Genomic DNA, 27531 nt, shown 5'->3' with positions numbered 1-27531 from the left:
AAGAGAGGATTCCAAGTTTCATTTCAATAAAGCAGCCTTCAAAAGAAAGAAGTGCAATGGAGCTTATTGTGTGAAGAGGTGGTTGACTCATAGGAAACAAAGCAAGGCCTTAGTGAATCTCAATGCACTGTCTATGCCTTGTTTAAGCCACCTCACGTGGTTCTAAAGTGATACCTATAAACCAAAACTAAAATGGATATTTCAAGCGCCATTGCTGAAGTCTGATGCTACCAATAAACTCAGAATTTGGCCTCATTCCTCTGTTTGATCAATGATGGTGCCATGCGTTATCCCTACAACATGTGGTAGGCAGCACATTATACCATATAGAACCCTTTCTTCTCTTTGATGTATTTGACTGTTCCTGGGAGGGATTTTAGGGTTTTTCATGCATAACACTATTGTTGTGAAGTGTGTTCTGTGTTCCTGTGGTTCTCATGCTCTATGGGCGATCTGGGTATCTGGATTTGTCGGCTGCGAAAGATGTAGAATGTGCCTTTTTCGTTCTGAAATTAGTGTTAAATCAATGTTGTGCAAAGCACTGTGTTCTATAAGTTTCTTTCAAACACACATCTTTTGAAAGCTTTGGATACAGTAATGAGCACAAGTATTGATCCATTAAATACACATACATCTTTATAAGGAGTATGTTAAAAGAATACATTAAATCATCCTGAAGACTATATATTGCATTCCAATAGAGGGCTGGGGCGGAGAAAGATATTAACGGCTATAGGAATAACTAGAAGGAAGGGAATTTCGTATGGCAGGTATGGGAGGATCAAGGGGGAGAAGAGGGTTCTGAGTTGGATCACTAACATGCATATGTATCGAATCTCTTCACAGTGAAAGCACAGTTGTTAAACATCCAAGGCCGTGAATGTTCACAAAATCGGGTCATATCTTTCCTGAGTTCTTTCGGTTAGTTATCTCTTTTCCAGACAGTTTGAGCAAATCAGTCCACCACATTTCAAGATCTGGTCTAGTCTGCACCTTCCATAATCTCAGTATTATTTTCTTGGCACAAGTAATTGCTTGCAGCAACCAGACAATCTCCACTTCCTGTGAGTTCTAGCGTCTGCGCTTTGTTGTTTATGCTAATGATTCATTGCTCATTGCTCATTCTTGGTGCAAAAGATGGGCCTGGTCCCTGACAAATTCTCTAAAACATTAGGCAGATATAAGAGCACTCAGCACCAGAACTGGATCTCTTATTACAGTTGATGTCATGTAAATGTATCGTTCTCTCACATTATTCAAAGCATTCTCTTAGTGGCTCTAAAAATAACTATGGCTATTCCGTATGCATTTTTTATATCAATGAATACTGACTGTGTTGAAGATCTGTATCTCAATCTACACTGTTTTACAAGACGCCTGATGAATTAGGTGCTCGAGAGTGGGAAGAATGCTCCCAAATGTGGAAAATCATTTGACACCTGTCATTGGCCCTCATTACGACCCTGGCGGAAATCGAAAAACGATGGCGGAAATGCAATACCGCCATCGAATAGCGCTCGGTGCGACTATGACCCGTCACCGCAAAGTACGATGCCATTAGCGACACCGTAGTGAACGCCAACGCTAACTGCACCAAGTACGCGCGCGCGCGCCATGCCAAACCGTAAATACCACCATGGCGCAAGGGTACGCGAATTCCGACCCTAGCGGACATGTACCTAACGCCATCAAGCACGGCGGAAAGTACCATTCCGCCATGGTGAGAAGTACGGCATCGCGAATCAACCGTAAACGGCCCCACTGAGTGCCTGTACACCGCTCCCTGCCCACAAAGTACAACACCCCGTAGGTGCAATGAAGTCACAATGCAACCAGTGAAATGTACAAGTCACCCATGCATGCCAACGAACAAAAGAATCACAAGAGGGGCCAATGGGAGCTGCAGGGCACAGATGGCACGAATACAGAAGCCATTCCAATGGACATGACCACAGTCCCCCACCAAGAAACGCACGCAAACACAGGCACCTGTGACCAGCAATATTCCGAAAATCACATCATTCCACCAGTCCACCTGGCTGACCGGCATCTGTTTCACAAAACCTAATCCCCCGCCCCTGAGCATGACATCATTCAAACAGTCATATTGGCAGCCCCCATCCCTGACCTCACTGGGCTTCGTAGGCAAACGCGCCCAGCACAGTACCACGCAACTAAACTCCGAAGCTGGAACCCAATGCAGATCTCCTCACAATACATCGCTCCCCAAATAGGAATATGCCACATCACTTGCAAAGAAGAACGCTACACGGCCCATATCAGAATAGAAATTTAATGCACAACAAAATCACCAAGCCCATACAGCCATTAGGCCATGAACTCCAAAACACATTTCACCATTGTGGGCTGCATCCGCAAGAAATGACCAGCTACTACTTGTGTGACGCCCTGTTCCATCATGGTACACAGAGCCACATTCACGTACGAAAAGGCAACATGGAAGCGCACAGAACCGCAGGGCCGTCCCAATGGGGAGGCACTAGTCCAGCTGAAAGGCCGAAATGTTGCTCCGAGCCACTAGTACTGCGTAAGGGCATGTGGCCCATTGGCGATCGTCCCATAAGATCGTAATGCTGCTCCACTGATTAACACGAAGCAGCAGGTGTCGGGAGTAAAAGCCATCTGCAGGAGTGGCATACAGATGGCAGTGGCAAAAGGGGAGGAGATACCTGTCAACCAAAAGAAAAGAAAAAGAACAGAATGGCCATCAGAACTACATTCGAACAACTCACTTCAATGATCACACTAAATCCACAGCCATATGCATGCTAGCCCACTCCAAAGGATCATCACCACCCCAAAACCACTTGCGACTCATAACTATCTATATCGAGGTGTAAACACCATCACAAACGAGTGTACCTGTGCATGCGTCTGTGAAAACAGAATCCATCTGATGGGAATGTTAACGTGCATGGACACAAGTGTCTGAAGGCGCGTCGAGACAGGGAGGGCTCAACAAGGCCAGATAGACGATGGTCCCACTATGGCAGCCCTGCATCACATAGCGCAGGGGAGGCGGACAGATTCCAAGAAGCCCTGTACATGGCAAACTCTGTATCAAATCATCTGCCCATGCATCCATTCATCATTCCCTCATCCCGGTATAAAAACGCCTGAATATTTACTCACATAACATTAGAAATATCCATTGAGTCTGTGCGTTATGCAGCCTGCAAAATCCACAGTGCCCCAGCCCGTAATTCCAGTGTTGTGAAGTAACATGTATTTGGGAACGTCCGGCCTCATCGCCCACGTCGCTATTGCGCATCCCAAACTATTCATATCAATCATTGCATCCTCGCCATGGCCCCTGTCTCAAGGACATTGAACAATAGAACGTTATATTTGCAGTCAGACCTGTGGGCATCTCCTCGCCGCTAGCTGATAACCGAAAGCGCCGCCCTTCGAATTCCTCATTTGCAACATCACGTCGAAAAGGCATCTGTGGCCGCTTGAAATCACAAATTAATCCATCTAGTGCGGCTGTGTGTGAAAATGGCAACTGCCTTCACCCACAAATGGGACGCCCCGCCCGTCGGTGCAACTCGGTACAGTGATGCATGAGGGCCCACCGTTACTCGAGTACTACGTTCCACTGACCCTTCACAAGTCTGTTCGCGACTGCAAAGATTGTATGTGAAACAATGGGACCATAGCCGAATGAACATATCAACCAATGTTACACGGCCATCGGGTACAAATACATGATTGCAATAGCAAGATGCCATTACTCGAATTGCAGCGTTGTGTGCGGGACGTGCTCGGCCAAAGGGGAGAGCAGCTTGCACAGGTGGAATGAATCACCACAGGTGGAGGCCATACAGCCTGAAAACACATAAATTGCACACCCAGTCTCCTCCCACAACCACACCCACTCCGAAATGCTACCGGCAGGACTCGCGATGTTGGCCCTGGGGGACCTGATAGCACTGCAAGTACTCCAACTCCAAGAAGAAGACGAACACCAACTACAACCGGCCGCACGGAGGAGACGCAGGAGGAGGAGGAGGCCAAGGCAGGGCCAGCAAGGGCCGCCAGCACAGCCACTACCACCACGCAGGCAGCCCGCAATCCCATGCCTCCGAGCACATCCGTTCAACCTCACTGATGAGCAGATCCACACCCTCTACCGTTTGGACCGGGACACCATAGCCGCCATTGTGGACATGACACAGGCTGACCTTGTCAGCATGATAGATAGCCCAACCGCCATCCCACCCCTACTGAAGGTGGTGTCTGTACTCCACTTCCTGGCCACAGGCACCTACCAGCACACAGTCGGACAGTTGCATGGCATTTCTCAGCCACTGTTCTCACGGACACTATTGCAAGTGCTCGATGCCCTCCTGCAGCACGCAGACGACTACATCTCTCTACCACGCTCGGAGCAGGAAATTACCAACACAAAAGTGGGATTCCATGCACTTGGCGGCATACCGGGTTGCCTTGGTGCCATCGACTGCACCCATGTGGAATTGGTCGTCCCACATGCCATGGAGGCCCAGTACCGCAACCGAAAACAATTTCATTACCAGAATGTACAAATGGTGTGTGACTCCAACAGGATCATTACACATTGTTGTGCCCGATTCCCTGGATCAACCCATGATTCTATGGTCTTGAGGAACTCTACAATACCACGCTACATGGAGCGACACGCAGGGAACAGATCCTGGCTACTCGGTGAGTCTCATTTCATGCATGATGATGTGGGGTATGTGATTCGGCAATGACCTGGCAGGAAGGGGGAGGGGGGGTGTGCGTACGTAGCAATGGCATTCCACATCATACGTTTATCGTCCACATACAGGTGATGCTGGATATCCACTGAAGAGATGGCTCCTCACACCAGTCCGGAACCCACGGGACCAGCATGAGGAGGACTACAACCATGCCCACTCACGTACCCGTGTAGTCATTGAACAGGCATTCGGCCTACTGAAGACTCGTTTCCGCTGCCTCAGCAGGTCTGGCGGGGCACTCCTGTACCGCCATGAGAAGGTTGCAAAGATGGTCATGGCATGTCTCATGCTCCACAACATGTGCGTACGTAGAAATGTGCCCATGCCCCCTGACGCAGAACTGCAAGCACCTGAAGATGGTCATGATGAGGGTGGGGATGTGGCAGCACCTCAAGGAGTCTGCGAGGCACCGGAGGGCCGTGACATTCGTCAGCATCTCATTGATGCATGCTTCTAGCACTCACGCCTGGTGGCTGATACATGGACACGGTACTCGTGGCACTGTGTTTGTCTGGTACATGCACAATATGGACTGTACGCCTATGATGGCCTAGTACACAAAGATCATTGTCCACACATCTCATTGGTTGATCGTGCATTGTTTATGGCATATGTGATATCATGTTGAACACCCTATCGACCCGCCACCCAAGTGAGCCCAACACACCCCCTCCACCCTCCTACCTCCCCCCCGAACACCAGTGTCCAAAGATGCTCATTGTCAGTGGGCAGTCGCTATTGCAAGCCCCCTCTGCGGGTATCAGGGGCACCCCTGCCTGTGGAGCGCAGGTTCCTCCCAGATCTACGTTGGGGGCTGCCCTGGACGGAACTTGCAACGGATGATGTCTCTGCCTGCTCACGTCCATGCATGTCCCTAAGGGTTTGTGAGAGCTCAGTGAGCACACGGCGCACTGCGGCAAGTTCGGCACATACGTCTTTGGACGTCGCATGCAGTTCCCCCCCTCAGGCTCTCGGTGCTTCTCTCCATTTGGACTCTCAGGCTCTCGGTGCTACTCTCCATTTGGACTCTCAGGCACTCGGTGCTACTCTCCATTTGTGCCCTTAGTGTCTCTGTACTTCTCTCCATTTCTGCCCTAAGTGTCTCAGTTGATGTTTCTATGTCTGCCTTAGTGCCCCCACATTCATCGGCATGGTCCTTGAGGAGCGTGGCCAGTTGCTGCTGTTGCACGATTAACTGGTCGAGGGACTGTTGCCTCTGCTGGGCCATGGCCATTTGCGGTGGTGTCACAGAGGGGCTGGTGACCTCATGTTGCCTTGCCACAGGGCTTGTGGGGGATGGCCAGTCATCGTCTTGTGGGTGCCCCTGCGTGGTATCCTCATGTTGTACGGGATGGGACAGACAGGGGGATTGGGACAGGTCATGGATGGATCTGACTTCGACATCCCCGTCTTCTGTGTCGGAGCATGCTGCCATCAATGGGGTGTCACCTATGGTGCTGCTGCCACCAGAGGCAGTGCCTTCTGTGGCATCCATTGGGGGGACCTGTGGTGCTGCTGTTGTGGGCATGCTGGCTGCTGGGGTGCCTGTTGATGTTCCCTCCTCTGTGCTGCCACCTGATTTGTGCTGCTGCCGTGTCTTGATGCGTGCAGCTGAGGTGGAGGGTCTTTGGCCGTTGGTCTTGGCCCTCTTTGCAGGTGTGCTGGTAGGGGTGTCCTGATGCTCGTCGTTTGGATCGGACCCTGTGGTGGAGTAAAGGAGGGCGAGGGTTATTAATGGGTCTGTGGGAATTGGAATGGCATTGTACCACATGCATTGGGGTGGTACCTGAGGGTGATTTGGGTCGGGGCCTTGGAGGTGCTTTCATTTGTGTGTGGAGTGAGGGTGCAGTTGTTTGGCAGCCTGCAGTTAGGGTGTGCCTGCTGCACGTGTAGTGGGTGTTTTAGGGGTTTTTAATTATTTATGTATTTATTGTGAGTTTTAAAGTGCGCTATCAGGCCAATGTGTGTGGACGTTCTCCTGGACATGTGTTTCTGTTGCACTATGTGGACACATGGTACTTCACATGATTGGACATTGTGGATTTAGCTTTGTTTCATTTGGGCCACCTACCTGATTCTTCGGATGTCTGCACTCCTTTCTCCATCCCTCCGACTCCCTCTATTGCTCTCCATTCCAATGGTGGAGGCACAGATTTCTTCCCAGGGGGTCAACTTGATGGGTGATTCCGATCCTCCCCCGGTGGCTGTGGCAATGTTGCGGTTGGCAGAAAGTATGCTACGGACGCGTATCCGCAGGTCGTCCCATCGCTTTCTGCATTGCTGTGGGTTGCGGGGTGCGGTCCCCACCGCACTTACCCGCTGTGCCACCAGAGCCCATATGGCCTTCTTGTTCGCAAGTGCCGTCCTGGTCATTTGCGTCGAGAAGACGACGGCAGCATTCTCCTGGAGGGTCTCTGTTAGCACAGTGAGTTCCTCACGGGAGAAGTGGACCTGCCGCTTGCGGTCGCACGCTTTCTTCGCTACTTTTCCCATTTTTCTTGGTTTCGCTAGGGTGGATGACGGGTTGGGGTGTGTTTCAGGGTAGTGTTTTTAGTGGTTGTGTGGATTTTGTGGTTTTATAGGTGTACGGCGGGATGTTTCCCGTTCCGGGCCCATGTTTTTACTTCCGTTTCCGTATATTTACGGTCACCGTACTTTCCGGTTGGCGCTCACTGCGGTGTCCGCTAAGATGGGTGGCGGTATTGCACCTAGGGCGCCGTACGGCGGCGGTGTGGGCCGTTTTGGGGTCATTTCCGCCATCGCGGACTTTGCAGTTCCGCCATGCCGTGGTGCTCGTGCCCGATGGGTCGGAATGGGCCGCACTTTGCTCCATCGTGCAATGGCGGAAACGCTATTTACGCTGTGGCGGTCCGGTCAGTCACTTTCCGCCAGGGTCGTAATGAGGGCCATTGTGATCTGGTTATAATGATGCTTACTCATACTTCAATTGCCCTTATCCTGAGTAGCTAGACATACTTGGTGCATTTGTACTGCTAATGGGCCATACCTGGGGATTGCAGTACTAAATGAACTCTGTTAAATGTGTATGTGCCTGCAAATCAAATCCTCTTCTGCCACTAGTTGTTTTATGTTAATGAGCCTACTGTAATGTAGCATGCTCAGCTCTACACTCTTAGCAAGATGCGTAGATGGGTGCCTGCTGCTGAGACACTCTGGTGAATGCACTATGACTGGCACTGAAAGTAATACAGTATGGGTCTAAGCCCACCAGAAATGCAAAGAATCACGCTCGCTCTCTCAATTTGTACTTTACTTACTCAATGTAATCACCTTTTACAAGTTAATGGAATAACTTGTTTCATTGTTGCTTATAAGCACTCTCCCTTAGAAACATCTGATTGCTTTTGGATTATTTTAGTGAAACATAGTTGTTGCTGTTTTAACTTGATGACTTTCCAGCCTTTTTGTAGTTACAGTGTATGATTGTATTGCTGTGTTCCAAAAGTAGCTTAACATGTTAAAATGAGGTTCGTGTTGCAAGGGTCCCGTCCTCCTACCCCCAATATATCAGGTCATAAGTCAGATTTGTTTACATTCCTTATAATTCTATTGTGCCTTAATCTCACTAGATTCTGCATTTTTGATCTCCACTAGTCTGTTGTCCCCTCTCTGCGATGATCTCTAAGGTTGTCTGTCCAAAGATACTCAATAATAAGGGACATTTCATATTCCATATGTGTTACGTTTGATTGGCCTAAGTAGTTTGTGGAGCTTGCCTTATTTCTGTGCTGTTGGTTATTGTTTATCTTATCCCTATGTTCTAACCAATTTCTCAAGAAAGAAATCCATCCTTCTTCTTTAGATATCCTACTTTTCTATGGTTTCTCCTTTTCAATCTTCGACCTGTGTCCTCTGCTCTCTTTTCTATTTTCTATGGCATTAATTGTTGCAGCACCAAGCTCTTGTTTTTTTAGACATTTCAATATGTCTGCGAGCACCAACACCATGCCTTTCAATACTGTGACTATTGGGGTTATATTAAAAGAATGGTTTAACATAGTTAGATCACATCAAAGCAAATTACATGTTTGCCTGTTATTTCTGAATATCTTCTGCCCATATTTGCTCTCATGTCTTCTCCATCTGTCCATCTTCCGCTACCCGTGTTGGTGTGATCCTAGGGTAAGGAGTATCAAAGCTCCAAGAGGAAGCTCATTCTACCCCTTCAACTTCAATGCTCAATGTGGGCTTCAGGCCTGTACCTGGGAATCTGATATATTCCACTAACCCCCTGGATTGTGGTTGTGAGGAAGATGAATAAGAGCAGACTATGTACATGCAGCCTCCCCTGGCTCATTCTTGCCTCTCATCTCCTGGGGGGCGGAGTGTCTGCCTTCCAAGGTTCTGTCTTTTTTGCCTCCATTGGCCAGGCGATCGTTTAATGGGACACAAGTTATGCTGGCCCATCATTTTCAGATCATCTGCCATGTTTAATTGGTGCCATTATTATTTTTCAACAGGATAATTCCAGAATGGCCAGACAGAGTAAGTATTGAATGAACACTAGCCGGTTAACAAGCACAAGGTGCCACTGAAGAAAAGCCTGTATTATGGTCACCCTTTTTGGTAATATCCAATGACCACGGTAGTCATAATGTGCCGAGGTTAATTAAGGCTAATTAAGACTTTGAGCACACAGGTAAAGATGCAAACTGTATGCATGATAACTCGAATCTGGTATTGAGGGTTATGAGTATATACTCTCCCTCATTTAACTGACAAAATTGTTGTGGGTAACAGTCCCTAGAATGGAAAAATTAACCCCTGCAGCAAACATCTTGGTATGATATATATATATTTGTTTAACCTTTATTTATTGTTGCACACAAATAAAACACATACACATTATGAAATAATTACAGCTCATTAACACCAACATGCGTCGCTGACCATATTATTCTGAATCATCAGCCTCGATTTTGTCCAGTAAGTATTGTTTATACCTGGCCCATATATTCCTTTATCTAGAGGTGGGCTGTACTGAGACTATATATAGTTCCTCCGTATCATTTGTCCAAATCATATCCCTGTCTCATTCCGCCTTCGTTGGCGGGGTATTACTTTTCCACTTCATCAGAATCCCCTTTTTTGCTATAAGTAGGCTTAAGTTCAGTAGTTTCTGCCAAGTTGGGTTCATCTTTCCTTTAGCACCCAATAGGCATAGCGTTGGTGACCATTCGGTGGGCTGATCTGTCATCTCGTCTAATGCTGCACAGATCTCTGCCCAGTATTCTCTGAGTTTTGTGCATATGAAAAATGCTTGCGTCGTCGGAGTGGCATCTCGGGCATGTACTTACCACTGTGGGGTATATGTGATTCAGTTTTGCGGGGGTGTAATGTGTTCGATGAACAATTTTATAGTGAATTAACTTATATCTGGCATTGCATGATATATGTTTGGTTAAAGAGCATATCTGTTGCCAGTGGTTGTCCTCTACTTGAAGCCCCAGGTCTTGTTGCCACTTGTTTCTGGCGTTATGGATTTCTGGAGGGCGGGTTTGAGTCATAGTCTTATACAGGGTAGATGCTGAGATTTTCCCTTTTTCGGCAGTGAACATATATCCCAGACCTAAGCTTATCGTCGGCTCCATTGGGAAGGTGGGACATGTATTTGAAATGGAGGATTTAATACGCATATAATGCATCTTGTGTTTGGGCGCATCTCCTACTATATCTTTAAGGGCTTCCCAAGTGACAAAGTGACCACCTGAGTAGGTGGTATATTGGGGTCACCCCAAATCGGCATGCTCGGTTGGTATAGTGTGTCCGTGCCATAGACGTCAAACTTGGTATGATTTTTCAGTTTAAGCATTTATATATGGACATACAGCATTTTATATTGTACTCTATTGTGTTTTTATTATGAAATAGTATTTTCTCTGTTGTGGGTACTTTATGGCTCAGTGCGGGATAAAAGTGGTAGTGCAATGAATTAATTTAACAGTATATCCTCCTACATGAATATTGGGCATGCCCCTAGCCATCCTAATGCACCTCCCTATCTGTGGCGAGAGTCAATGGTCAGCAGTCTTTCATCAGTTACATCAGTGCAGTGTTATAAAGAGTGTCTGTACATGACATGAGTTGATACCTGAATTATCTGCAGTGCTGTTTTAGAGGATAGCTGTGGTCAGTAAAGAATGCACTTACATCTCACCTAAGCATTCTGAAAGGGATTGGACTATTTTGGCAATTTCTTTCAACCTTTCTATGACGTATTTTGCAGATGGCCAAGATGTGACTGTCTGCTGCAAGTCATTGTCAGTTTGAAGAGACACTCTCCTGCTCACAGATTCTCACAAAAACGGTTAGAAAGATATGATAATTAACAGCCATTCATGGACGTCATTTAGGGGTCGCAGTATCAATTGCTACCTCCAAAAAAATGATTATTTTTTTACCTTGATGCTCATGGGCTGTGGCCAGCAGTATGTGGCTCTTTGTTTCTGGAGTGGCGTGTTTTCTGATGGCTATAGCAGTGTGTATGTGACCTGAAGGCTGAAGGCTCGACTCCCAGCAAGGTCAACTCAGCCTTTCATCCTGCCGAGGTTGATAAATGAGTACCAACACAGGTTGGGTGATATTGTATGTATATTTGTTCAATATGAAGCGCTTAAGCGTAAGTGCTAAATAAAACTCTCCCCCTTTCGTCTCAACTGCTTGCGCTGTGAACACTGGAGTACCCCAAGGCGCCTGCCTCTCTGCTTTACTATTTAACCTCTATCTGACCACGCTACCAGGAATCATCCGCATGCACAATGGCTCCTGTTAAAACTATGCTGACAATACCCACATTATCCTGAGATTTCCCAAAACAAGCACCAACCTTGAAGCTTGCCTTAGTGACATTGACCAATGGATGACAAAAAAATGCTTCCTTCTGAACCCAGAAAAAACTAAAATCATGGTGTGCGGCAATACTGCCCTTCTCCCACAGCCTCTCCCATGGCCCCCTCTCTTGGTACCCCCACCCCCTCTCTCCCGTCAGATCAATAAGGTATTGAAATCCTGTCACTTCCACCTCAAACTCCTTAGACGCATTTTCCCTTACCTCAGCAGACTCTCCGCTGTTATTTCCATTGTTAAATTGAGACTGGACTATGCCAACTCCTTATACCTAGGAGCACCGGCCTACCAACTTAAACTCCAAAGAACCCAAAACGCTGCTGCCAAACTCCTTCTTGCCCTGTGACACAGAGACCACATCTCGCCCACTCTACGCACCCTTCACTGGCTCCCTGTAGGACGAAGTGCCATCTTCAAAACCCTATGTGTTACACACCGAGCAGTGCACAAGACCTGCCCAACGTACCTACAAGAGAAGATTAAACCCTACCTCCCATCACACACCGTAAGATCAAGCACTGCCCTCTTACTAGTGATTCCAACCTCCAATTCAGTCAGGATTGGAGGATCCGCCTTCTCAACCTTGGCTCCAAGACTGTGGAAGCCACTCCCCCCACACATTTGACTGCATGGCCTTCTGCAAAGCCTTGGCTTTTTCGGTAAACATGATTAAGACCATCTACGGCAGCTAAAACCCTACAACACCATGGACCTCGACTTCAATAACATTACATTGGAACGTAAATACAAACTACGGACAAATGTTCGAGAAGGATACTGAGCAATGAAACCACTGAAAGCGACTAACAAGTCACTAAGACAGAATCAGAAAACAGTTACCATAGATGACAACCTCACCGCCCTGCAGGCGCTAAATATAAGACCACTAACTAGTGGCTTTGTGAGTCCACTACACATGCCTATCTACCCCCTGTCCCATCTCCCACTGAGTGCAGCTATAGCAAAGCACATTAATGTAATCCAGAACAGTGGGCTCGTAAGAATACAACATCCATTCAAGATATTCACCTCTCCTATCACTATGCTCACTCTCTACTCTACACCAACACACAATAGAGTGCCTGTCGCCTACTCCAAAGGCAATACTGTCTCTCTGTCCATACCAAGAAGAGAGTCCACATTCAAGCACGTGTCTCTGCGGCATCTAACAGCCCGGCCAAACTCTTTAAAATTTGTAAGGAGCTGACCAACCCTGCTTTAGTCTCTACCCCTCCCCTTGCCTCTCAGGCCCTTTGCAATGCCCTGGCCTCTCAAAAACCCAGGACATCCTGTCCACACTCTCCTCCACTCCCTCTCCTCTCCCATCTCCGTCGGTACTCACTGACCCTCCTCCATCCACCCCTGCACCCTCCTTCTCTTCCTTTCCTCTCTTCTCCCCTGATGAGGTCGCTAGACAAGTCCAATCTATGAAAGCCTTGCCAAAACAGGTTCATCCCTGTTCCTCTAAAACTCTCAAGGACCACATTGATACCCTCGCTCCGGCCCTTGCCGACTTCTGCAACCACTCCTTTGTCTCAGGATCCTTCCCCTCCCCTCTTAAGCACTCCCTTGTGCATCCTCTCCTCAAGAAACCCACAGCGGATCCCTCTTGTCTGGCCAACTATCGCCCAATTTTCATTACCCCCTTCTTAGGCAATTAGGCAAACTCCTTGAAAAGCTGGCCATCTCTCAGCTAAACCTTCATTCTGATTCTGTTGGCTGTCTCCATGACCATCAGTCTGGCTTCAGATCTGGCAGAGCATGGAAACCGCTCTCCTGAACATCCGTGAAGATCTGCTTTCCAACATTCCCTCTGTTCTCATCCTACTTGATCTCTCCTCTGCCTTCGACACGGTCAACCATACCATCCTGCTCAACCGTCTCAGGATAACTTCGGCATCACCGATCAGGCTCTGGCCTGGCTGTCCTCTTTCCTCTCTGATCGACCCTCCCAGGTCCAACTTGGTTCCTTCCTATCATCTATCTTCCTCTCCACCTGTGGTGTTCCCCAGGGGTCTAACCTCTCGCCCTGGCTTTTCAACCAATACCTGGCAACTCATGCCCGCTGTATTGCCATTTTCTGCTCAAACTTCCAGTGCTACGCAGACAACACTCAACTCATATTCAGGCTGCCCCCAGCCACCTCCTCCACCTCTCTCATCACTGATTGCCTAAGTGCATTCAAGATTGGTGTGCCGCCAACGATCTTTGCCTTAATGCAAGCAAGACAGAGATCCTCCTCATTCGCACACCATCACCTTCCTTTCCCCTCACTCTGTGGCCAGCCTCCCTTGGCCCTCCTCCTATCCCCACCTGCAAAGCCAAGATCCTTGGTGTCACCTTTGATTCCACACTCTCCTTCTCAGCCCACATCGCTGATGTATCAAAAAAGTCAAACATCCTACTCCACCTCCTCAGAGGTATTCTTCCTTTCCTCTCATTCCCCAGAAGCTCACTGTCTCCCAAGCTCTGGTTCTCTCTAAGTTGGACTACTGCAACAGCCTCTTTCTTAATCTAACTGCCTCTACTCTCCGCCCTTTACAACTTATCCAGAACAGGACTGCGAGACTTGTCCTTGGCCTCAAGCCCTGGGATCGTATCTCTCCAGCTCTGAAATCTCTCCATTGGCTCCCAGTGGATGCAAGGATTAAATTCAAAACCCTCTGCATTGTTCACAAGGCTTTCTGGGGCCTGGGTCCAACATACCTTCAGCTATCCCTCTGCAAATACCTCCCATCTCGAGCACTCCGCTCTTCTACCTGTAACTCCCTCAGGGTCAGTCGTTTCTCAAAGAAACAAGCTGGGGTTAGATCTCTGTCTTCGGCTGGGGCCTCCCTCTGGAACAGCCTCCCTGCCACTCTAAAACTTGAGGAGAACCATCTCCGGTAACGGAAGCACCTCAAAATCTTCCTCTTTGCTTCTGCCTTCTCCTCTCCTCTCCCCTGTTGATTCTACTCTCCCTGGGCACCATGCACCTGGCCACCATCTGTCCTCCGGGCCCAGGTACCTGTTCATCTTGCCACCCTCACGCACTGCCTCCGGGCCATCCCCTGCACTGGGGTCTGTATCTGTACCCATACAGCCCTCCCCTTTTCTTCCTGCACTTTCAGACCTACATGGCCTGCTGCCATAAACCCATCACTTGCCACTTGCTGGCTGCACTCCCATTGTTTGTTGCCTTTTTATTTATTACTATTTTTGTTTTTTTCCTTCTCGCTGCGCACTCTCCTTTTGTTCCCCCTTCCATGCACTTCTCCCCCTTCCCCCTCTACCTTGCACTTGCATGTTCTCAATGTCACTGGGCCTAGTAAGATCGTTGTTTTTTTGTTCTCCCCTGTTCCCCTTCCCTTGCCTTGTCACGCTCTGAAACACTTGTGGATGAGCGCGGTAGAAATAAAATATCAATATCAATATCAATACACCCCTCGATCAATTGCGGCATAGCTGCTCACATAGGAACAATACTCCATGAACACCTCAACATCCTGCTAGAACGCAGCTACACCCCACGAAAGAAAATCGGCATAGCTGCACACATGCTTCCTACACAGGCCTAATGCCGCGAGAATGCAGTCTCGTAGACCAATCACCAGACTGCACACATTCAACTGATCTCTCAGTAACACCACAAATAAGGTTAGGATGCAGCTACCATCAAGCAATCGCATCAGCTGTTCACATATTGAGTGCACCCAAGCACACTATAACATCCTACTCACTTGACTGACTTGGTCTGTGGTCCTTGAGGGCGTTCGAACCAGAAGCGCTTTGAGGTCATACCAATGATATTTATAGCGCTTTGTAAATGACAAAAATCATAACATAACTTGCTGGATGGATTGGGATGACATTTTCCAAACAAAAAGGGTGGTCACCCCCACCCTCACACGAAAATAGTTTGTTAAAAATGAAAATATGTTATTTAGAAAACATAAAGACACAGTTTTCAGCCTACTCCCATTCATTTTGCCCATAGATAAAAAGTGCAGTGTTTGAACAGCCGTAGCGCAAGAACCGCTGGCAGATTTGTACCAAATAAACAACATTTTGGGTACTAAGCATTGACTTAATTTCCTTGACTGGTTTGGGGTAAATCCATCCAGTCATTTTAAAAATGTTTGACAGAAACATGGGGATGCCGCCTGTTCCTTAAAACTTTTAGATATTTTGCAGCAGAGAGGCTGTTTTAATTTAAAAAAAATTTAAGTCAGCATTTTCTTTTTGCTCAATGTCATTGATTTCAGCAATATTACTGGGAGAAGACCCAAATGAAGGAACTCAAAATATGCTATATGGAGTTGGTAAAGGATGCCATTAAACTTTGGAATGAACTCCTCCACAACCTTACAGAGTTTAATAACATTCTCGACATCAGAAAGAGACACAAAACACTTATGTTTATGTAGTCACTCCTGGGGGAACCCGGATTGTTTTGAATGACAGCGCTTCGATGGCCCGGCCATAGGTGCTAATTAAATACCAATACCAATAGTAATCACATTAGGGTAGAGGTCGGAAGTGGGAAAGAAGACCCCATGTAAAGTTGAGGATTTGGGGGTGAGTTGGAGAGCCACTTACGGGCAGAAGGTTTTCGGTTTATCAAGGGGTGTGAATCTCATGAGATTACAGTGACAACAATGCAAGACACGCTCAGAAAGAAAAAAGCACCACGTGAAGCGATGTGTGGTAGGTAGGGGGTAATGGTAGATGGTTTCGGATGGAAAAAGCACTTGAATGGAGTGAGGGGACCTGGAGAAAAGAATGTTGAGTGCCTTTGAGGACGTGGAAAACACTTTAATTCTGAACATCTTTTCCCACTATCGTGGGAATCGGCAAACCGCAGGAATTTCTGTTATTGGAAATGATTGCCGTGAAATTATCGCGAAAAAAAGTTTAACATCTGCAGTGCCTACATTTACCCGGGGCAATAGGTGTTTGGTAACAATTTAATGGTGTGACATGGCCAGAGCCATGGCTTAGTCGGCCCAAAAGGAAAATATTGGTACAACACGTACAAAGGCCACAGTCGAAGGCCGTAGCTGTTGAGACCTAAAAAGACCATCCAACTTGTTTGTCCAGGGCCACTGGCAGTTCAATGCGGCTGGTAATGGAACTGGTGGTTCAATGCTGCTGTGTGTGTAGTTCGTTGCCATTATCGGGGGCATATCTGGGGAATCCCGCGGGAATGGGGATAGAGTGAAACAAATATAATTTTACACCTGCAGTAATAACATCTCCTAGACAGGGGGTAATGGGTCTCTGTGCCGAAGGCCATGGCTAGTGGGCCCCAAAGAAACCTATTGGTGCAACATGCACAACCAAGGGCCAAAACAAACCTCTTGGTGCAACATGTACATTGGCCGCAGCCAAAGACCATGGCTAGTGGTCTCCGAAGAAACTATAGTAGAACAAAACCCTTCAAATTCAGTGAAAAAACTTTAGTAGGGAGTCACAGCGATCAGATTTAACGTGAAAAGTACTTAGCAACAAAACCTTTTGAATTCAGTGAGAAAAACCTTGGTTAAACCTTGGTTAAGAGAGAGTTAAGGGGATCAGATTTAACAAAACAGAACAAAACACCTTCGAGCAAATGCATCATAACTATGCGCCCTCATTTGTGCAGCGTATGACCACAATGATGACATCACAGATGACATCAGTGGTGATACCACTAATCACATCATACATGACATCAATGATGACATCACTGATGGGGTCACTAATTACATCATGCATGACATCACTGATGACACTGGTTTGATTAATTACATTTTGAAATGATGACAACACTACATTTAATGTAATGTATACGTACTTATACAATGTATTCTGCCCTTGTTTCTTTCAAGGTAACGCACGTTATACAATTGTAATTACATAGAGACATTATCACAAAGAAGAATAGTATGTAATCATTTATGTATTTTGCAAGGTAGTCTGCTATATTGTAATACAAATTCATAATTTATTTTCAAAAGAAAGTACTAGAAATAATAGTATTAGGACTGCTATCTCTAGAATTACATATTTAAGTTCTAATCTTCATTTCATCACTATAAATGTAATTATGTAGCATAAGTAACCGATTTTTTTGCATATTAACCAAACGTCGAATCCTTAGATTATATATTATCACAATGCACATGGGCACATACTTTCTTTTGCATGTGATTACTTTTCCATAAAACATTTACAAAAGAATGTGTTCATGTAATGTGTCCCACTTTTGGGTCCCGAACTTGGGTGTGGACAAGCACGGAGGATCATCAGGGTAGGGGATCCTAGGCAATGGGGGAGAAACACCCAATGACCAGACATGGTATCCCTCTTTTTCCACAACGCATCCAACTCATATTCCCACTTATTTTATGGCAAACTACAACTCCCATAATTCCTCCCCACTTCTCCCTGGCAAAAGTACTGCACCAAAGAAGATGAGGAATGAGGTTAGAAGGGTTGCCTCCCCTGACCTGCATTGGCCCTGTCCCTGTGATGAGGCCAGGCAGAGTCAAGCATTTAACTTCAACAATGTACACCTGCCACTTATTAGCACTCCCTATGAATATAAAAGATGGTAACACAAGCACACTTTGAGTGAGGATGGAGACGAGAAGGAACAGCTCTTCCGAGGCTGTTGCAAAACCAGGCTGTTGAAGATGGAAGGCCAATGTGCTGATCAGCAGTGGAACTGATCAAGAGAGAGCCAGGGAAGATTAGCATGCTTTTAGGAGGCCACGTGCGTTCGAAAAGCAAAGCCGAGCAAGCAAAGAAAAGAAACCTTCAAATTGTCAGAAAGCGGACCCGGACCCTTCCCGGGTGACCGGCAGAGTTGGGGAGGAGCAGAAGAGGCATTGGTAACGGCCTTGAGCTGCAGAAATTAGATGAAAGAAATCCAATTATCATCGCCGGTGAGTTATCAAGGGAAACAAAAGTCTGGTTGATGTTAAAGGGAACGTTTGTAAAGTTGTAGGCTGCGCGCGTGCCGATAACACACGAATGAAGCAGAGGATTGTTAAAAGACAAAGATACAAAGCAGCAGAGTGGTCCTGTGAGAGAAAGTCATGCATTCAAAAGTCTCTGTAAAATGTTTATGGAATGTGAAAGATATGAAAACCGTAGGGAAAAGGAAACTGCAATAAGGAAAGAAGATTGAATAAGTGAAAAGTGATATTTGTGAACTGTGAAATACGCCAAGATGGCAAAAGTAAAGTGAACTGTGAATTATGCAAACAGGGCAAAATCAAACAATAAGATCTGTGGAGAAAGTCAAAGAAGGCCAGTGAGAGAGAATAGAACTACAAGTACCAAGAGGCAATGGTTCTACGAGAGAAAAATATGAATTGAAAGATTGTTGAAAGAGAAGTCGAAGTGGTCACGCAGAGGTCTACGTAAATGCCTTGCAGTCTCGAAAGTCTTTGACAGTGAGAAAGATATCTGAGATAAGAACGTGGTGAAGGGAAACCCCACGAAAGCAAGACAGGCTCGAGCCCGGCAGAGGGAAGCCTATGCAGAACTGTGAGAAATTGAGAAAGTATGAACTGAGTATTGATGGCAAGACGGGCAAAGACTCAAGAAGTGATTGAGCTACCGGAAGCTGAAAGCCTAACAGTCAACTGTTCATCTGTACCAGTAAGCCAAAGTGTGCAATACTGACAGAACTGTGCCATCCACCCATCCTTTGTGTTATGAGAAACTCTGTAGACCCTGTGGGGTTGATCCTGGGGAAGGGAGTAGGTGCTGAAGCCATTCCGACATTTCCTTTTGAGACACTATTTTCATTTTGTATTCCCTTAATACATTTTGTTGTTCTAGGAAGGAGGGCCAGGATAGGTTTTCTTAGTATATGCCTTTTTAATTTGTCCAGACTGACTTGAACATGTTTTGTTATTGTTTAATGGTCGAGTTTACTCCCATTTTAGAGTTAGGGCCAGTTAGGAATTCTACCGTCCCAGTCAGAAGTATAAAGGTTTTCAAAATTTGTATCCATTGTGTCTGTGTCTACTATTGGTACCATGCTTTCCTCACAAATGTTATTACAGTAATGAGAATTGTAAATTTAAATGCGATCATTAACTACCCTCAGAACACTTACTATTAAACATGTTTCTACCTTTTTTATTTTACTACTACATATACTTATTAATTTATGTTTGAAATACCTGAAATAGATTTACCAGAATCAGGTGCTTTCCCTGCAATTTAATGTTGTACTTCTTTACTAATGACATTCAAACCATTTGTATAACGTTACATACTTTATTTTAAAGTGTACAAGGACTGCACATGAATGTTCCACAAGTACTCATATCATACTTCTGTATCAGTGTATTGTCCTAGGTCATGTTGTAATTATTGTTAAGTGTAATAAGATAAAATATGTATCAAAAGAGGTAAACAAAAATATTCGAACTTATTTAATCAGTAATGTCACATATGATGCAATTATTGATCTCGTTGGTGATATCATGTATGATGTAATTAGTGATGTCAGCAGTGATGCCATCTGTGATGTCATCAGTGATGTAATCATTGAGGTCATACAGTGCACAACAGGGGGCACATAGTTAAGATTGACTTGTTCGAAATGCGATTGCTGAATTTCAGGGGTTTTGTTGCGTTAAATCTGATCACCTTAACTCTCTCACTGAAATTGTATTCATACACACATAGATAGATACATAGACAGATAGATAATAACTGCCTCAGAGCACATACCACCCGTTTTCATTCATGTTATCCAAGTTGCTATAGATAACATTAATTGATGTATTATACAGCCTTCTCCTAACTAAGATTTACAGAAATCAGAAAAATGCTGATTATGGTTTCCTTTAGCTCTGCAACAACCAAATGCACTAAAGCTCTGACCATATGCATCTCCATTGTCAATACATGGAAGGCAGAGTGCAGATTCAAGTTAAACAACAGAAAAAAATGACATAATAGTACTAAGTGCTACAGCAAGTGGGAACCCTCATTGCAAAGAATACATTTATGGCATCATGCACTTTTTACAAGATAGTGAAAAGATTCAGAATCCATTTAAACAGCACCATATTTGAGGTAAATTCAGGCATCAGTGCCGGACCCATTCAACTGTTAATACTAAAAAGGCTCCTCAACCTGTCCTCAGAATTTCACAATATCAGGGGCGTTGCTAGGGGGGGCTAAGGGGGCTATAGCCCCTGATCTTTTGGTTGAAGCCCTGGATAGAATCTCAGGAGCTACAGCCAAAATACTAGCTAGCCCCCAGTCCCAACAGTTCCGACATCAGCTTAGCCCCGGGTCCTTTCCAGACCTAGCAACTCCCCTGCACAATATTATCCGTGCTTTGATATTTCAGAGCTTATAGCTACAATGTGTTAGCATCCTCTTTCTGAGCTTGTAAAAAAGGAACCTGGGCAAGATGAAGTCAAGGTAAGCAATACAGTAAGTGTAATCACTGAGCCAAGATCACTGCAATACTCAAACGTCTTAATCAGCTCACGTTACAGAATATAATAAACTTGAAATACTGGTCATTACCAGACAAGGTATAGGTGTCCTCATTATGCAATACAAAATCTCTATTCATCAAAAAAGAAGAATTTTTGAAACAAGAACACTGGCTATACATCTAGGGTAAAGTCTGGCACATCCGAAACACAGATATTCTCCATTTGATCGCCTGACTCAATACTAACCTCTCTGCAGAATACACTGCATATGCCTGTTCAACCTAGTTTTCTCATATAAACTCTGCTCCTCTACTGCAGGTGCCTGCCGCTTTAAACATGCTTACCCTTATTGCATCCCTATTGTTTCAAGTGGTTCTTATTAATTACCTTGATTTATGGTAATATTGCCACCAGCAGTTTGAGGCACGGTCGTAAATTCCCAGAGTTAAATATACTACAAATCAAAACATGTTTTTGCAGCTTTGACCATACCCAAATGGGGTTCAAAAGCTTCAGTATTTGGACTCTAATGTGATCATTCCCCTTTCTACTTGGTTATACTTATTTATGTACTGTATTATTCTTTTTTAGGTTGTGTTATAACTGCTCCACTGATATTTACTAAAAAATAACAGACTCTGTTTTGCGCAGTGTAGGCAAAAGAGAGGAAGTGAGTTCTATAAAATAAATAATTTCGCATTAGTTAAGTGTGTTACAGTATTAGACATGTATGTTTTCATTAGTATATTGATTGATTTGTTGTGTTTAATTGATTTCATTGATATAAACAAAACCAGAATTTTGTCAAAGTTTCTCAGGATTATTTTGCAACATATTGTAAACAAAATATTTCCCAACCCCCATATTCCTGTCAAATATCTATGAATGATAGATTACCAAGAAATGTAAACACCTCACTCATATCAAAACAAAAAAAACAAAAAAAACAAGAAGGTAAACAAATTACAAGCTATCTGTTTGTTTGCTAGAATGCGCATGAGAAAAGGTTCCCTCCAATCAACAATGATTGCAAATATTAAGCATGAGCTCAGAACTAAATAAATACTGGACAGTACAGTTTCAAACATATTTAAGAAAATGTGCCCATCTGGAATCTAGTAAAATATTAAAATGTTGGGGAGGATTATAGGCTAGTCATATTTTCAAATCCTTTTAACAGGTTATGCATGTCACTGTTGATTGGAGGATTTGTTTTAACCGGGACATCAAAGTATTTGTTCTCCAATCACCTTTGCTCACCTCCCAAATGCACCAGCGCCCTGAAATCAAACGGCAAATCCTCTTCAGAAGCTGAATTACATTTGCTGTATTGCACAGTGGAAAATCATTATTAACTATGAATTGATCTCTCTTTGTTACAGTTCATCTGGCAGGATGAGCAGAAGTGCACTTGGAGGCCCACCATTCAAAAACATGCAATTTTAGACACTCTAGTTCCCACAAGTACTTCCTTTCAAGGCACTCCTGTCCTAGGTTTTAATTAGGAGTCACCTCTTCGGAGTAAATTCCATGACATTGTTGCATCACAGGCCTTTAGTGGTGATTATATAAGTGTACCAAATAGGTCAATCAATTAATCAAACTGCAATCACGCTCAGGCCTACAAAATATGACTGATTGAAGCCCTAGTATAGAATAGACCAAAGGAAAGCTGAATTCCCAAAACCTGGGCTCACTCTGATTAAAAGTTTCATTCAAGACATATTTTGATGCTGTTTAAGGGGAACACGCTGCTTGGGCACTCATTGTGAAGAAATCAATTCACTTAAGATATACTTGTTTATCTTAAGAGTAGAAGAAAAGTAGAAATGATGTTCATATTTACCTTGTGAGGAAGGGCAATAACTTTCGTGTTCTTCAATGACTTATAATGCACAGAATGATGAAAACAAAAGAAAACAAATCAGCCTAGGTCAGAGAAAGAAATGGGTTACACAAAACACTGACACAAAAGACACAAGAGACATCACCAGAAAATGGAAGAAACAATGAAGACAATTTCAATAATAAGACATGTACAAGGGGGAGACACCATTTCACCACTTGTGAGAAAAATGGCCTATACAAATCTAAGCCAATGGGGAAAAGGTGTTGACTTTTGAAAAATAAAATGAACACTGAAATGCTGACGTTCTTCATAGACAAATATATTGAAGGTGTACAGATGTTACTAATGGGGCGGAATTGTAATTTGTATATAAAATAACAGCACATACTCTTCATTTACATATGCATCTCTAAAATTACTGTAAATATTACAGGTCTTCTTCACAAAGGCATGGTTTTAAATGTGTATCTTCGGCAATGTGTAACTTGAGCCTAGGTCTAGTAGAGAATTATGAGTGGAATGTTAGTCCAAAGAGAAATCCATCACAAATTTGCAACTTATTCCTGGTCAAAAAAAGTGTGTTGAATTAGTATGCATTCACCAAGAAAAACGCTCTCTTGGGATGCATGTATTCCCTTTTCGTATTAATACACATTTGACATGATTTGGCTCCTCCCTTAACACTGCTTCATTGGTTGGGTTTATGAGTGTACAAGTGTTATCGAACGGCATACAAGTTCACAGGTAATGCAAATCTTTCAAACACAACGCTTTGCATATCTGGTCGCATTACAAGACATGCGTTTTGCTCCTTTGTCTGGTACTTGTAAGTTTTCTCATAGAGGAATATTCTTTGGTTCCTTATCAAAGTCTTGGAGTTTAATTATTTTGGGGGTAATTTTCTATAGTAGCATGGTGTTTCTCGTTTCCTAACATTTGGACAATTACATGAAGTACTCCATCTTGTTTTCTATAAGGCTTAGGTCACATTCTAAACAAATAGCCTTACTCTGTTTTGTTGATCCATCTCCATTATCCTCTTTCAAGCTTCGGCATATGTTTGCAGATACAGCAATTGGCCATCAATTGTCTATGCATCATTTGCACCCTGTGGTTATTGACCAACTCTTGCATTTCCTTCATGTAGACCTTTCTTGACACTCCTCTAGTACAACCACTCACTCAGCTCTAGCAATCAATTATGCGTGTCAGATGTACATTGTGCACACATACCTTACAGCTTGAGAAAGAAATGCTGTGAGCCATGCCCTATTTGTCTTCAAGGGACGGACTGTCGCAAATAAGGAAAAAGAGCAATACATTTCACTTGCATACCTATATATATTTAAAAAAACAAAGTTTTCATTTTAAACCATTCCTAATTCCATTAGTACCCAACTCAGATATAGGATGTATGTGGTATTTGGGAATTATAGGGGCAAGATGTCTCATGTATTTTTCTACCATATTAATGCAAGGCTCTTTTATGAATATGGTTCCGAATTATGCAGTTAAGGATTGCATCCACTTTTAATACATATATTGCTTAATCCAGTGAAGAATCAGTTTAAAGATAAAACGGTGTCCTCGGATCATCAACCTAAACTCTGCTGACAAGATCCCAGGGTATGCCATTATGTCCAAAATCCCATGCATGTATTCTTCACTATTTTCCAATTGCCTTAGTGCAGCTGTGCGATCTACAGTATTACTGCTGAGAAACATGCATTATTAACTTCATAGTTGTAACACAGTTTTTACAATGTCCCTTTTGCATACACTCATGGATGAAAACTATTTCTTCTAGAGTTCCCCCCAGAAGGGTTAGCAACACATCAATATATCCAGAATGAGAACCCTCTGTGTCTACAAGCATTATTATCATAAACCAGCAATTAAAACAACAATATATTGTGCAAGTGAAGCGAATCATGCAGTCTACAAAACACACCTTAAAGTCATCATCATCCTAAAGTGACAAATCTTCCATTAATTTGTATTGAATAAAGCACAATTACACTGCAGCCCTTTTGATCATTTGCTGTTACCTTATTGCTATGCAGTAGACACATTTTAGGATTCTGCTTCACTATTAATGCGTGAAACCTCTCTTCGAAACACAAGGTAATAATTGTTGACTTCTCCAACATAGTGACTCTTAGTAAAGAAAGCTTACCAATGAGCAGTGGAATCACATTTTCAAGCATGTTCCAATCAGGAGACAATTTGTTTTTCCATTTATAGGCCCATTCATTAAACATGTAAATATACTACTCATTTCAGAAAAAAAACTCCTAGATATGTATCTCACCCCTTTCACTTGTACATACTTGTTTTTAAATAACCACTTTAGTTTCTACAGGTTAAGTAAGACATGTTGTGTCAACTTCATGAGTGAAGTGTTCCTTACAAACATATTTGCTTAGTCATTTTTCTTAGAGCATGAATCGTATAGTAATATACTATAGTAAAAGCACATATACAAACAAGAATCAGCAAAACTGCTTGCCCTGTTCCCTTATAATAAATCCTAATAGTGGTGAAAATGGATATCATGCCATATAATGCATGTCCTTCATCAATGAAATTCCCACAGTCTTAGACATCACTACAAAATCACTACAGGTGTGGTAGTAAAGAGAAGATAGGAGATTATAGGCTAGTCAACCTGACATTACCCAGGGAGGTTCATTGACGGTAGGATGCAATGGTTCGAGTTCATCTTACTGAGACAGTACCTGAGGCAGTGGTTGCTATTGCCAGCACCTTCCTCACTTGGCCACCTTTTCAGCCCCATGGCCGGCCCCCTCCAGCTTCCATTTTTCTATCTCCTCTGCAGCCCAGAATCCCTCTTCATGGCCCTTTTTTATATTTTTCTTAGGGCCATGTGCAGATCAGAGAGGTTGCCATGTCTGCATCGTGGCCATAGCATTCTCCATGCAATATGGCATATGCGTTTGTGCCGTGATTTTTCTCTCCATCTCTTTACATGCTTTACACACCCATTACTTCTGTTCTTTTCTTTGTCAGAGGTGATTAGCCCTGTTCCTTAATTACGTGCCCACTTTATTTTTCCCTCTTTGCCTGGATCCCGATGCTCTATAATTCACACCACCCGTCTGTGTCGAGTGACATCGGGGTCTGCGGTAACTTGACCCGCTTCTGGTTACAAACACTAAACAAGCACCTTTTCAAAACAGTAAATTCATGTATGTAATATTTTTTGACAGGAAGACCTGGGAATTATACCAAGAGAGAGTAGTGTAAATTATATGATCTTTCAATATGGATCCACACCAAATACTTGTAACAAGCTGAACAACCAATTTCTTGCGGGTCAGATTGCTAAAGATGATTGGCAATTGGCTCTCTGAAAGGAAACTTTTTACAACCCGAATTGTGGATCACTGAACTTAGGCCAATGGCTATTTGTTAAAATGCAATTAAATTATCATAATGCTGCTTGAATAAAAGTTAGTAACAGGAGTAGCATGGAAGAGATTTTTTTAATAGGTACCTGATATTTTTTATTATTAATATACCTAAAAAAAACTATTTTGCAGAGCAAATTAGCAAAAGTTTTATTTTTGTACTCAGACATATAAGGCAGTTAAAAAAAAATACAAAAGATGCCATTAATAATTAAGCCATCATACATGATCATTTGTTGAAAACAATAATATGGAAGGGTGGTTAACATATCTAATGTGATGAAATGTGTTGTATTTAAGTAAATAGATTCTGGAACTATGTTAAAAAGGAGTGCTGGGCTGTCAAAGCAACATATCCTGAAACCATGAAAAATATTTATAACTGGCCATGGTTACGTTAGAACATAAATGGTACATTACATAAATAAATAATTATTTTTAAAAACCTGGTAGTGATGGGTAATGTCAATTTCTGCTTTTACAAATATTGTGAGGATGGGTCACAATGCTGTTCTTAAGAACTTTTTCTGTAGTGGAATAAAGATATGTAGTAACTTACGGACTTATGGGCAAGATGTATAGGCTTGGCGGCAGTTGCAGGAGATTGGGCAGTCCTTGTAATGTAAAATAGGTGGTCGGTCAATAATGTTAATTATGTCCCTGGAAGAGCAGACAGGAGACAATATGTACCAGGAAGGAGAGATACCAACTATTGAAATGCTCACTGGAAGATGCAGGATCTAAAATCAGATGGTAATGTTGAAAGGACCAGTTGGGAATTATTGTATTGATGTTACAAAAATCAAAAAACAAGTGGCGACTTTAGCCATGATAACTCAAGAGTATGATTTTTACTTTTTATGGCTGTTGATTTAATTTTTCTCAGTATATTTGGACTAACCAATTTATGCTACAATTAGCAATGTTACGGTGAATCATGTGGGATGCATTCACTTAATAGGTCATTGAAATGTTTTCTTAATTCAGACACGCATCATGCTAAAACCTCTTCTTGAGTGAACAGACTGTTTTCTTTTCTCCTTTTGAAATGCTACAGATTCCTGCTTTGCCCTGTTCTTTTAAACATTTATCTGTAGCTTCTGTCCGCTTCATTTTGACCTTTTGATCTGACATTCTACATGCATCCTAGTTGCTTCATTTAGACGATTCATGACAGACGT

General features: G+C 43.7%; 1 protein-coding gene across 15 annotated transcripts in view; it reads right to left on the bottom strand.

Moving 5' to 3' along the window:
- The window catches only part of RIMS1 (regulating synaptic membrane exocytosis 1), a 1643460-nt gene that overhangs the window by 385963 nt on the left and 1229966 nt on the right, over nucleotides 1-27531 (bottom strand). For 9 of the 15 annotated variants that reach the window (XM_069606225.1, XM_069606227.1, XM_069606242.1 and 6 more), the window contains one exon: nucleotides 22917-22955. The exons of the other annotated variants lie outside the window; for them this stretch is intronic. In XM_069606225.1, the coding sequence (XP_069462326.1) occupies nucleotides 22917-22955 (39 nt within the window). The remainder of the gene's footprint in view (nucleotides 1-22916; nucleotides 22956-27531) is intronic. 15 annotated transcript variants of the gene reach the window in all.

The sequence above is a fragment of the Ambystoma mexicanum genome, chromosome 4p (genome assembly GCF_040938575.1).
Source record: "Ambystoma mexicanum isolate Mex_15411 chromosome 4p, UKY_AmexF1_1, whole genome shotgun sequence".
NCBI lineage: Eukaryota > Metazoa > Chordata > Amphibia > Caudata > Ambystomatidae > Ambystoma > Ambystoma mexicanum.
Note: the sequence above shows the minus strand (reverse complement) of the source record. Positions and strands in the feature narration are given on the sequence as shown.